The sequence below is a fragment of the Gopherus flavomarginatus genome, chromosome 2, assembly GCF_025201925.1.
Source record: "Gopherus flavomarginatus isolate rGopFla2 chromosome 2, rGopFla2.mat.asm, whole genome shotgun sequence".
NCBI classification, from domain to species: domain Eukaryota; kingdom Metazoa; phylum Chordata; order Testudines; family Testudinidae; genus Gopherus; species Gopherus flavomarginatus.
In genome coordinates this window covers 51,493,924-51,507,185 of record NC_066618.1, presented here as the reverse complement: position 1 = coordinate 51,507,185, position 13,262 = coordinate 51,493,924, and the positions used below count along the sequence as shown (strand labels likewise).

At 41.3% G+C, this 13,262-nt stretch overlaps 1 protein-coding gene across 3 annotated transcripts; it reads right to left on the bottom strand.

Annotated features, from left to right (window-relative positions):
* Positions 1-444: 444 nt before the first annotated feature.
* Positions 445-9,809, bottom strand: TAC1 (tachykinin precursor 1). 3 transcript variants are annotated; one of them, XM_050941748.1, is made up of 6 exons: positions 9,742-9,809; positions 9,335-9,540; positions 7,781-7,877; positions 6,654-6,677; positions 4,966-5,019; positions 445-1,084 (listed from the first exon to the last, which is right to left on the bottom strand). In XM_050941748.1, the coding sequence occupies exons 2-6, from the start codon at positions 9,455-9,457 to the stop codon at positions 1,035-1,037; spliced, it is 348 nt and encodes a 115-aa protein (XP_050797705.1). In that variant the 5' UTR covers positions 9,458-9,540; positions 9,742-9,809; the 3' UTR covers positions 445-1,034. The 3 variants fall into 3 exon arrangements, with proteins under 3 accessions (XP_050797705.1, XP_050797704.1, XP_050797706.1); XM_050941747.1 differs by having other exon boundaries at positions 9,335-9,543; positions 9,742-9,804; XM_050941749.1 differs by lacking the exon at positions 4,966-5,019 and having other exon boundaries at positions 9,335-9,543; positions 9,742-9,804.
* Between the last annotated feature and the right edge of the window lie 3,453 nt (positions 9,810-13,262).

Below are 13,262 nucleotides of genomic sequence, written 5' to 3'. Positions count from 1 at the left end.
CTTGAGAGAGCCAAAGAGCCATTTTTCCTCTGTATAATTCACAATTTTACTGTTTTTGATTTGGTTAGGTCCTCGGAACAATTCTGTGGCCCCATAGTTGCAGAATCCAGGGGAGTTTGGTCATAGTGCCAAATCCTACACAGTACTGAGCTTTACTTCAATAGAAATTGAAGGGTCTCAGCACCTAGTATGATTGAGCCCATAATAGATTAACTCAGGGGCAGCTGGCTGGCCCTACCACTAAAAACAGAATTAGAAAGTATCCCCAAAGTTTTAACCCCTCTCCCTCCCCCGGTATTAGAAAGCTTATATTTTGAAAAATGAAGTACTGTAATTATAACTGGCTTTCTTCTGCTCCTACAGCCCAATATCTTTTCTTCAGTTTGCATCTTATTTCAGATGATTCTGGGTTTGAAATAATTCCATCACTCTACCCACGGAAGGTATGTTGCAAAATCCCAAAAGTATTTTTTATTTAAAATGTTACTATCATAAAATTTCAGACTATGAACTGAAGACCTTGGATTCACATTCAAATCTCTTTTGTTTAAATAGATATATATATATATATACACAGTCACAAAACATAAAACATGCTGCAATGATACAAATATATTTTTGATACGAAAATTACAGTACATTTTAAACCATGAAAAGAAATTGAGGCACTAGACTGTACGTCAGTTCTGTTCTGCACCGGTAGTGAAGCTGATATGATTGCTTTAAATTAACAAAATTTTATTTCCTTTTTTTGTTATTTGGTGAACATAACTTTATAGGTCGTTTCAAATAATGTGCTTTATTGTGAAATGTCACTGATTTCGGTTCCATGGGGAGTCTTCGTTTTAGACCTACAACACACTTATACAACATGTATCGCTGCCACACTATGAAAAATAATCATTTTATTGAATTTACAACTCAAAAAAACCCAACAATTATTAAATAAATAATTATTCCTTACAGTGGATAGTTTATATTACACTGCATTGGCCATTTAAACAAATGAAGTTTAATAAATACATAGGAATGTCTTATTTACGCCTTCGTTCATAATTCTGTGCTGTGTTCTTTTCAGAGGACCCTGAAAAAATAAGTGTAAAGTGTTGTATAAATATAATAAGCACCAGGAGTCATATAAAACATAGCAAGTTTTATGTATCACCATATTTCATTGTGTTGCACCATTCAATTCTGAGCAATATATTAAAGGCCTGAGCCTAAGAGACTGTCAGTATTCAACTCCCAATGACTTCAATAAAAGTTGAGGGCTTTCAGCTCCTTTCAAGATTGGGCCTATATGCTTTGTTTTCTCAATGCAGTTTGCTCCTGGAAGCTGTGTGTGTATGCTAGTTCCCCAGTAGTCTCAATCCCAGTGAGAGACCACAGGTCACTTCCAGATTAGGGTGAGCTATGAGAGCCACCCACAACCCACTGCAGATCTCCTGGGATCTGTAATAGGTCATATGCATTTGCATGGAGGCGTCAAACCTCTGCGCTAGCTCTTTATGGCCACCATGGCTTTCTTGCCGGATGGTTCTAATGTCGCCTTGCTACCAGGAATTCCACTGATCACAGCTGTCCCCAGGATTCCTCTGAAAGGAGGATCTTCTCAAGGGGACAGGTGGAAAACATTAAATTCCCCCAGGTACACCTCTCCCTGATACTCTCTGGAAGGCCAGCTGAAGGAACAATGTTATTTCTCCTCAGAGAGACCTCCCACCCACTGCCTGCCCCAACCCACTCTTCCCTCATATTTATTAACAAACTGTTTGCAGTGGGAGAGTTGGATGCTGCTGTGAAGGCAGATGGTGGAAGAGGAGGTCATAAGGGTAGAGTTGCGTGTGTGGAGAGTCCTGGTCTAGCCTTTTGCATCTCTCATATTAGTTGTTTTTTTTTTTTTTAAAGAAGGCACAAACCAATAGGGTCTTTTAGGATTCCTTTCCTGTCTTGCCAATGGCATCAGTTTCTTCACATAGTGCGCCACAGAAGGTGGGAGGTCTTAGCTGCGCAGTCTGCCTCTGTTCTAGAGCAGCAGTTCTCACACTATGGAGTGGGCCTCCCAAAGGAGGCACGAGGGGTGTGTGTGTTTTAAGAGCTTTGGCTGTCAGGCATGGGTGGCTGGAGCTTGTGCAGAAGGGCCATGCACACATGAGAGGTGGGACTAAAAGGGACAGCCAGAGACCTGTTGCTTGGGCTCTCCTTCCTCCCCAGTAATCCCTCACAGGGAGGCAGTTTCCACCCCCGCCTCCCTCCCTCACCTGGAGATGGTGAGGCTCCGGCTGTCAGCCCTGGGGTGGCAGCAGCAGCTCAGAAGTAAGTGACAATGGGGCACTAAGTCTGCTGTGAAAAGTGATACCGCTCTAAAGGCAGTATGTGTACTTCTGTGTGTGTGTGTGTGTGTGTGTGATCAAATAAGGTTGAGAAGCACCGTTCTAGAGGAATTCAAGCAGCCACCGAACCAAACCCTCTGCATATTCCAAAAGTCTGTTTTAGTGGATTCAGTGCTTTTTTCTTTTTAATTATAATCATATCTGCCTCTAAGCCAGAAGGCTATGGTATGGATCATGAGGGAGACCTTCCCTTCCCTCCTCTCCCCCCTGACATCGAGACTATCCTGGCCATGCTCAGTAAATCATGAAGATGTATAATTATTAGATGCGAATGCCCTGCTAATTTTGAGGGATCCAGTGCTGCAGATCTTGCAAGGCTTGGATTATGACTCTGCTCTATAGGGTTGAAGAAAAAGCAAGCAAAGGCCCAAATTAAAGATTAATCAGACACACCTTGAAAACTGTTTAACACTAAAACAATAGATTCTGCGTAAGTTTTGATAATGTCTTACTCTCTTTAGCAGAAAGTAAGGTATTACTACTGAATTCACTGAACAAGTATTCTGGACTATACACAAATCATGGTCTGCAGTGGCAGGGGAACATTTTTGATAGTGGGCTGCTGAAAACCATTGAACAAAACAGTAACCCTGTACATGATGGAAAGCACTTCAAGACAGGGGGTGCTGCCATGCCCCCAGGACCTGAATTCCTGTACCTCTTATCAGTATAAATTACCCCTGCATTTATGGTTATTTAGTTATTATGGCTATTTGCAGGCCATTGATGGCAATGAGGCTCTGAGTGGGTGCATGGCTCTGCCTGCATGAACTTGTTGCAGATCAAGGCATTACATACTGGAATCTGCTTTACTGAGACAGGAAATGTTGGGCAAATCACCAGGATTATGGTACCATGGGACCTCTAATTTCAATTTCCATCCACCAGAAGGGATGTTAGCATAGCTTCCAAACAAAGCCTCTCCTGATGCCAGAACTTAGTAATTTTCTAGATAAATTGTATTAGGCATCGAGAGGAGATTTCCAACATGTAACTTTACTCTTAAATGAGGAAAAGCTTTGAGGAACCTTTTCCCAGTCTGTATAGGGGCAAACAATGTTGCAGTTGTGGTTATTGCATACTTTTTAATAGGAGTGGACTCAAACCTATACTATTCCACCCTTGTCTCCCAACTAGGCAGAGGAGTATGAATGCTAAATTCTAAGAAACTGGTTTACCTATCAGAGTGGTACGTTACTATTAGAAAGCTGGACTATCTACAACTTTATTATTCATCCTGGCTATAGTTAGCTAACCACAGAGTTATATTCTAACTATACCAGCAAATTTGAAAGTAATTAAAGAGCATTTTACACTCATTGCATCTCAGATTTTCATACTTAAAATAAGGTAAATTTAATCCCAAAATAAACAGAACCAGATTTATCACTTGATGCCATTTTCTGCTATCATAGCAAATGTATATTTACAAGTATATGTACATTTAATCACTATTACCCTCACAGGGAGAAGAGCTATACTGGATTGCTCCTGATTCAGGGAAATTTGCAAAAACTATTTAGGATATAGAGACCTATATTACTTCTTTGACTACAGTCTAGTTAAAAATAAAAATCACTGACAACTGTAATTACAGAAAATATTTTACAATGTGCACCAGTGTAATATCAAAATGTTGAAACCATTTAACTTTTATAATCCATTTAACAAAACAGTGAGAATTATTTCAGCAGCTTTAAGCAGGCATTAGATCACTTCAAAAAATTCTTTTCTGGATTGCTAAATTAATGCTTTGTGGATAAAACAAGCTACAGCTAATGGAAGACTGGAGATATCCATATGCAATATTCACAATAAAGACGGGCAAGATTAGGGGAAAATGCAGATAATATGGGGAAAGGGGAGGGAAAGTTGTGGTGAGCACTTGTCTGCAATACTTTAGTAGTTTAAAGTGCTGCTTAACTTTGTTTATTGAGTCACTGTTTGAATGTAAAATTAAAAGTTCACAAAAGTTGTGGATGTTTAACAAACAAAACCTTTACACCTTGTGACAAAAGATGGGGCCACTTTTGATGGGAGGACTGTAAGCTCAGTCAGTAGTTTACAAGATTAAAAACAAACCAAAAAAACAGTGTCCCTTTAAACCTCCAAAAGTCAGTTGGTGCAGGAGGTAGTGCACCTTCTACCCGAGGTGATTTAGGATCAAATCCACCACTTAAAATTAATTTGATACTTTTTTCCTTGAACATTTTCTCATGTCACTTAAACACACCCCAGAATTTAGTGTCGTTTTCTGTCTCTGCTCAGAAGCAGCAGAGAACTGGAATAACACGGATGCTACAGGTCAGGATTGAGGGGCATAAGCAGAATTTCTTAGGGAAATTTATATGGCACCTGCTATCGCCCATCCTCCTGCATTTTCATAAGCACTGAAATGACCTTCAGATTAAAATATTTCTATTAAGCAATGTTTTTTCCCTGCTCATAAGAATTCATCTGTCCTTTATGAATTGCCTCATGTCAAGACTGTTTCTTCAGTTTATTGGAGAAAATGAAAAGGTAATAGTAGAATTAAGAGGTAGTTTTAGTCTTAGCCATTGCTTATACATACCAGAATTTAAAGATCTTTTGCCCATAAGTCCAACAAAGGAGTCTGTTTTATGCCCTGAAAAAATATATTTGTGGGTGTTTTAATACATTTTCAATATGCAGTTTTTCTGAGGTAATTTGTTTTCATGAGAAATACAAGGAAGATGTAGACTCCATAAATATTCTTCCTGCTTACTAAAGTTGATAGCACTTGAAATGTCAGTATAAATGGAGAATGCACATCACCCTCACCTATCTCACAGGGTCTGATTCAGAGCCTGGTTAGGCTAGTAGGTGTCTTTCCATTGTGGCTAAACAGACAGTGACCAGATAATTGATGCCAATTTTGACCTCATTGTTGTCAGTGCTAGAACTTCCAGTGACTTCAATAGAAGCATGATCAGGCCCTATAGCTCGACAGACTTCCCCTTCCTATATCTTGGATCTGTTGGATTGATCTGTTCCATGAATTATTTCACATAAATGTTCCCTGCTGTCATATGGAACAAAGGACTCTATAGGCCAAATTATGGAGTCCTTAGTCATGTTGGTTAGTCAAAAGACTACACAGAAGTAAATGCTGATTACCTACCAGTATGTGTTAGGGCTCCACAACCTGGCCTACATAGGATTTTTAACTTCTCGTGAAGCCACATTTTGTAGTCCTTATTGCATTTGTGACCCTGGAAGCACTGACTAAGGCTTGTTTAGAGTTGCAGGATTTAGCCCAAAATGTATGCTTCATATGTAGCGGTATCTAGCCTGATTTCAAATAAGAGAAACATTTTGAAAATATCTACTTCTATTTTACTATTCTGATGTGAACAAAGTGTGCAAATTCCACTTTGGAAAGAGTTTTTCTTGATTGGTGTTCATAATACAGGATAAATTACCATAAAACCTCTCAGAGGTCAATCTCTTAGATCTTCAGAAAGGAGACATTTGAAGGCTATAATTTTGCCTTAACCAGATGTAGCTACTGGTTATCTGGCTTGCTCTTTGGATAAGACTTTTTAAAATTGTCGTTCAGACAAGTAATCCCAGTGATAAAGTCTAGCTGTTAGCACAGAACTCTGGCATGCTTTACCTTCTTGGATAGCTAAGATCTCACAAAATGTAATATCATCATCAATCTTTATTAAAAGCCATGCTTTTGGATTTCATTTTAGTATCTTCTGACAGTTCCAGAGGGGGGAAAAAAACCCAGATCTCAGTATGAAAGATACAGTTTCTCCTGGGTGACATACAGGAATAAAGGAGCCCACATTGATTCATGTTGGCAGGTGCACTTGCTTATGTGACAACAACTCATTCATCAGTTAGATACAACTTAACTTAGAACTTTGATATATCTCAAGTGTAAACTTTGGATCTGGAATCAAACCATGGATTTGAAGTTCTGGTTTGCTTGCTTCTCCCACCTAAATTCACATATCTTGACTTTGGGAGTAATCCCATACTGACTGAACAGCCCCTCTTTGAGGCTCTCACAGAGTAGGTAACCATGATCAAGCTTATCTCTAGCTATATTATCTGGTAAACCCAGAGCTAGAACTATTTCTCCTCCACTCTTGCTTTCAGTCTTTAGTAAGAAACATTAACATTCTAGGCTACAGTGACACACTAGAAACCTCAAAATTAGAACAATTCAGTTTCTCATTTTGTGCTTGTTTAGATAATGGTTTAGAAAAAAAATGCTTTCCAACTTACTTTTATGAGAGATTTGGCCATATCCTAGAGGAAGGGGAAAAAAAGTAGTTTTAATAGTGATGAAATATAAAAGTGATCTCTATGTGAGGTCTATGAATGAACAGAAACAACCTTGTAACCTGTATATTCCCAGGCTTGGAGAATTAGTGCAATAATTTACTGCCATATCAATCATTGAGCTATATATTATATTAATCCATAAAATATAATTTCTATAAATCAAGACACAATTAGTTAACTTTCATTTAAGACTCAAAATAGGTATTTTCCCATTCTTAATCTAGTAAACCTTTTGAACTAGAAATCATGACAATAATTTAATTAAAGGCATACATACCAGCCCACAAGGTATTTATTTTCTTAATTGTGTTTAAAAAATGTGTGCACACTTAAGAATTGTTTACTATAAAGACCAAATCATATGTCCACTGTTTTTCCAAATTATGGATTAATTTTCTATTAATCAGAAAACACTTTCAGTAGCTGGAGTGAATTTAATTTATTTAAAAAACAAATTATAAAATTGTATAAAGGCACAGATAGTTATGCTGAAAAGAGGGCTACAATGATGCATCTTTGAGATCATCCTAAAAATAATCCAGACATAAAATAATTCATTCTGATTGTACCCTGAGGAGCAAAATGAAGTAGGTCACCACATCTTTGTGTTTGCTTTCTCTTAAAGCATTTAGAGTCAGATTTACATTTTTGTGTATATTTGTCATGGGTTAGTGTAAGTCTAGTTCAATATTTTTTCTGTCATGAGTGTGAAATTCTCATTTTATCCTCATTACCTCTTCTTCAAAATGAGTTGTCATAAACAGGGCGCGGTCCAGTTCAAAGTAGGATGACAGCTAGAAAGTGTGAAAAATCGGGATGGGGTGGGGAGTAATAGGTGCTAATATAAGAAAAAGCCCCAACTTACCAGGACAGTCCCTATAAAATCGGAACATGCGGTCACCCTAGTTCAAAGACACTATATGAACCGAAATGCCTATAGTGCCTGCTCATTAGCAAAGAGAGAATTGTGAACTGTGAATTAGTTTAAAAGGCAGGAAGCTAAAGGACCCCTAGGTTCTGATGTGTGTAAATAATTCCTCTGGCACAGAAACAGAATGCAATCTCACCAGCATCTCGTTTGCCCATTAACCCGTAGAACTGCTGTGGTCTGGGTCTCCTGGCAATTCTCTGCAGAAAGTGTTCCAGGGGTAAGGGCAGCTCATCCTGAAATGCAGAGAGTGTCAGCATTTTACTCAGCACAGCCCTGGAGATTCGGGAAGGGAAAAAAACAACCCCGAGTCTCCCCGGAATAGCAGCCAACAAATTAAACTACGCCCCAGCAGCCTGCCCTATTACAAACTTCTGGCTGCCTGTCCCTGCTGCACCGGGCATGCCTGTCTGTAGACTCTGCACTGACTGCTTGTAGTAGGGCCAGGATAATGTGAACCGGGAAGCAGCCATCGAGCTGGAGCTGCTGCTTTCTTTCCAAAGAGGGAATTTCGATCCGTTTGCATTCTAATGTCTAGCCTGGAGGAAAACTCTTGTGCGTGCAGGTCCGATCAGGGTTGGCCACCTTATGCCGAGCTGACCCTTCCCAGAGGAACCACCACCCGCCAGCCACGTGCCTGGTGTATGGACTGTCTGCAGGCCATATGCTTTGCAGTAAGCCCCTGACTCCCCGGCAGCTGTCCAGCAACACCTATCTGCAGAGCAACAGAGACGGGCCAAGAGACACACGGAGAGCGGGGGGAAAATCTAGCGGCACTAACTGCGGCGCACCCACGGCCACGCCCTAGAGGAAAGAGACGCGGCGCAGGGCGGTGGGCATTTTCACTCTCCTTTCGCCCGCCCGGGCTCGCTGGGCTGTGGGGCTGGCAGTGGAGCCGGCTGCTGGCAGGGAGCGGGCAGGACGCATTGCCCGAGTTCGCTACTGGCCGGGTTATCGTTAAGCAAACCGACCCCAAACGAATCCGCTCCGACATCCCGGGAAAGCGGGTGGGCTAAAGCGGCTCCGTTATGTTATTGCGCGTATAGGCAAGAGCATGTTACAGCGGCATCGCCCAGCGGTGTCTCACGGCTCGCCGCCAAGCCCACCCCCTAGAGCTCCACCCGACTCGGAAAGACCTGGGAGTAAAGTTCTCCCAGCACACGCTCCTCATCCCCTTCTCACTGCGGCTGCATCGCGCCGCTCGCTCCCTGCTCGGATCTCCCCATCCACCCGCTGCCTCTTCCTAGCCACAAGCAAACTTCGCTGGGAGCGACCTGTTTTACTGCGTAACGTCTTTCTCCGCCGTTACTCCCTTCGCTTGTTCTTTGTTAAAGCAACGACTCCCGCACTGTGGGAGAGGTGGAACCTCTGTTAAACGTGGTGTGAAGTGTACACGCTGTTATCTGGAACAGAAGCGGATTTGGGAGCCACCCAAGGAAAGTAACCGTTTAAAGCACTTGCCCCACCTATTAAAGGGCTAAATGCTGGCAGTTACCTAGTAAATCATTGGCAGTATCACCGCTCTTAAATGGAAATAGGTTGTATAGTATATAAGTTAGGAAATGTAACAAATTTCAAGACAAAGCTCAGGATTCTCTCACCTGACGGGCGCCCAAAGCTCATGCATTTACTTATAAAAGCTGCCCCTCCACTTACGTGCATAAGGGAGGCATCTCCAGGCTCTCTAGCTCACCTTGAGTTGGTCACTATCGGACCAGTCAGACCAGTAATTCAGATCATCATTGGCTCCGATTTCTTCTGCAAATACTTGCGCTGAAATTAGGAAAAGCGCTGCAAAAGCGACGAGTATTTTCATATTCGTTTCTCCTGCTAGGCAGTACCCCTAGTGCGGTGGGTGGGTGGCGGACAAGTGTCCCGAGCCCAGCTTGAAGTTGCTGTCTACTGTAACAAAGAAAAGAAAGGCATGAGTACTGCATACAACTCCTCTCCCCCTCACCTCCGCCCAAGAGGACTCGCGCATCTCAGCATAGACAAGATCTAACTAGCAAAGCAATGGGCAGACGGTGGCACCACCTAGGTCCTAACAACAAAGAAATAAGCTACAGCGGCTGGCAAGTCCTGGGAGCTGAGCGCACTTACTGCAATAGGAAAGTGCGACGCTCTCCGCTGCTCTCCCGCAGTGTGTCTGAATACACGCCCGAGCGCTCTCCAGTTTATATACCTGGAGATGGGGAGGGCCAAGGGAGCTTCATTTGCCTAAATCTAATTACTTCCTTGTAGTTATGTGAAACACGTGACAGACTCTCCTGCTATACTTTGCGATCAGTAGTCAGTTACCCTGAGTATCCCTTCCTTCCTCTTCCCCTCTGACCCTCGGAAGGAGCCTTTCCTTGGAGGTGACCCCTTGGGTGTCCGTGTCCACCACAAACTACAGAATATTCCTTTTGGGTTGCAAATGACGCAATGTGAGGGAAGTCTGCCCAGAAGGAGCCCGTCTCCAACCCCAACTCGTGCCATCCGCCCAGAGAGGGATTTTGATCCACTGTCCCCGACACCAAAGATTAGTCAAAGCAGGGCAAGTGACGCATTCCAGGCACTCAAAGCAACTTCATAATAATATTTCAGACGTCAGGGCAGGTGCACTGAAGATGATTTGAAGGGACCCCCAAATATTGCTACAAGAGAACCGAAGAATCACTTTGAACACTTGAAAATAACGCTCATGCCCCGGCATTCCTTAATGAAAGCTACAATTAATTAGGAAGCTATTACACAACAGTGGGACTCCTCTGTAGAACATTCTGTCAGTATTGATCACCTAATGCAAATTCAAAGGAATGAATCCTGGCTTGTCAGCTTGGATAGCTCAATCCGCATTAATTTATCAGGGGTTATTGCATTGTCCTCAAACGCTCAATACAGTTGCAAGATCTCTTTCTATTGATACTTTGGAAAAAAAAGACTCAGAATGAAATTATGAAGGTTTAGTTTGAATTAAGGACCGGATCCAAAAGCCCTCTGAAATCAATGGGAACCTTTCCATTGACTCCAATGATATTTGGATCAGGTCCTTTTACATCTTTACTACACCAGATGCATTTTTGTATAACACATCTCTTGAAAAAAAAATTTTGCTCTGTTTTTTGTTTCTCTTTCTTGAATGGATGCAGATCTGATAATAGATTGCATTTAACCTCTGAAAAGGATGTCAGATGTAGGGTACCCACTGAAAGATTTGCTGGCAGGTGAAAGCAGAACAACAGAAGCTTCTTTGGGCTACAGTTCTTTATTTTCCAGATTCTCCCTCTCCCTCTTTTCTGTTTCTCTGGTGTTATAAAAGATGTGGTTTTTTTACAGTAATTTACACTTTACCGTGTTGGGTGTGATTTATGGTAAGAGATGATCATACCAACAATAAAATTGCACTGATGAGAAACATAAATCCTACAGAAAAAAATTAGCTTTTGCTGGGAGCTTTCACTGCAGCTCTTACCATCTCTCTCTCTCTCTCTCTTCTAATTGAAACATTGCTTGTTTTTGTGCATGTTATGGAAATGCATTATCTTACCTTTATGTTTAAACTATATATTCTTCCTGTAATATTATTTCTTTAGATGGTCTTGTCCTGCTCACGGCAGTTTAGCATGTAAACAGAAATGAGTTCTGAGACATGATTACATTAAACTCCAGAACATTTATGTCTAGACATCGATATATCCCACTACCAAATCTTCTAATGTAAGGCAGTTGAATGATAAAGATTTGAGGTCAAACTCTCTGATGGTACAAATGACTTTACTGGAGTGGTGCCAATCTATTCCAGCAGAGAATTTGGACCTTTATCCTTTTCCGTATGACAGTTTTGCGTGACGACATGACATTCAACTCAGATAACCATTTAGCTTCCCTTGCAGTTCACATAGCTGGTCTGTCTTATTTTAGGTTACTTATATGCATGATGATGTTCATTTAACCTTAGCTGTACACCAGCACCTATATTGTCAGAATGTGCAGAAATACTGTCTAGATAAACCACTTAATTCAAGGCTTGGCAGTAACTATAAATATTTTTAGAAAGGAAGACATTTTCCAGGAAATGGCCATTTGTTTTCTGACTCCATTATTCCTATTGTTTCAGAATGCTGTTACTGAAATGGCCCTTCCAACACAATGTTAAGCCTCCCTCCCCAAATGGCCAATTGACATTTAGTTGGTTAATCCAGCAGCACTGCCATCCAGTTGCTAGGTGAAAGATGCCGTTGGTTACAGGTTAGACTGGAAAAGAAAAGTTAACCATAAAGTGATAGCAGCAAAGAGTCCTGTGGCACGTTATAGACTAACAGACATATTGGAGCATGAGCTTTCATGGGTGAATACCCACTTTGTCAGATGCATGCATAAAGTGATAATCACTCTCCTGACTCCTTTTCTTCCATAAAGATCTGTCCCAACATGAGTCCCTTTCATACTCGTTGCATCTACAGACACATTGGTGGAAATGGCATTGTTGAGCAACATTGGGGAATTCAGCCATCTCTTTTCCTTGCTGTGCTTTTGTGCAATGTCCCATTTTTCACATGAGCTTTGAAGATCCAGCCCTTATTGGTTTTGCTGTGCTTTGGTTATCCCATGTCAGTCTTCCGTGGCATGTGATTATCTCATGTCAGTCTTCAGTGGGCATCTGTGGACATATGGGCCAAAACGTACAAACTTAAGCACCTAAAATGTAACACCAGCTAGATCCATACATAGGCACCACAGTAATGATACTGATTTGCAGAGGTGTTGACTATCCACAGCACCCACTGAAGACAATTCTACGCACTCAAGCTTCAGTATTTTAGCCATGATGAACTGACATTATCAAGTCCTAGTTTTCCAACAATATTAAATTGTCATTAAAATGGCCACAACAATCACAGTGTACCCTATGATCTTCTAGACAAGAAAGATTGTCTTTTAAAAAGAGAGAAAGAGAGAGACCACAAAATTAAAAGCAGCAAAGAATCCTGTGGCACCTTATAGACTAACAGATGTTTTGGAGCATGAACTTTCATGGGTGAATACCCACTTCATCCGATAAAGTGGGTATTCACCCACGAAAGCTCAGGCTCCAAAACGTCTGTTAATCTATAAGGTGCCACAGGATTCTTTGCTGCTTTTACAGATCCAGACTAACACGGCTACCCCTCTGATACTTGACACAAAATTAAAATGGATTTAGTCCAGCCCTTTCTCTTTTTTATAGGTATCAATGACTTCAAGAATTTTATTGCCGTCTTATCTAGTATTCTGGATGAGAGTGAACATCGACTAAAAGGGCAAGCTCACCTTTTTCTTCCCAGTCATACAATGAGCTGATTGCTCGATGTTTTCCTGCCCTTTGACCCTTACACACAAAAATTGCACTATGGACTTTTCAGAAAGTGAGAAGCCCATTTTAGGGCTAATTGGCAAAAGTGGGATCTCTAGCAAAAGTGCTCATCTTTACCATGAGAGAGAAAGGGCATAAAATGGTGAGGACAGAAGTGCAATTCAGTGCATAGAGCAAAATAATAGGAGTTGGGGGACACATGACTCTGTTCTATCAGTAACTCGTGGTATTATCTCAAATGAGTCATGTTGGGGCTCCGTACTGCTCCCATTGTAGTCAATGTAAT

Bases quoted from the DNA above. Each gene is read 5' to 3' on its own strand.
- TAC1 (XM_050941748.1), bottom strand. From the start codon at position 9,457: ATGAAAATACTCGTCGCTTTTGCAGCGCTTTTCCTAATTTCAGCGCAA. The intron at 5,020-6,653 runs GTAAGTTGGAAA...ATATTTTTTCAG, and splicing joins TGGCCAAATCTCTCATAAAA to GGCATAAAACAGACTCCTTT. The intron at 1,085-4,965 runs GTATGTATAAGC...TTATTTTTTCAG, and splicing joins CAAAAGATCTTTAAATTCTG to GGTCCTCTGAAAAGAACACA.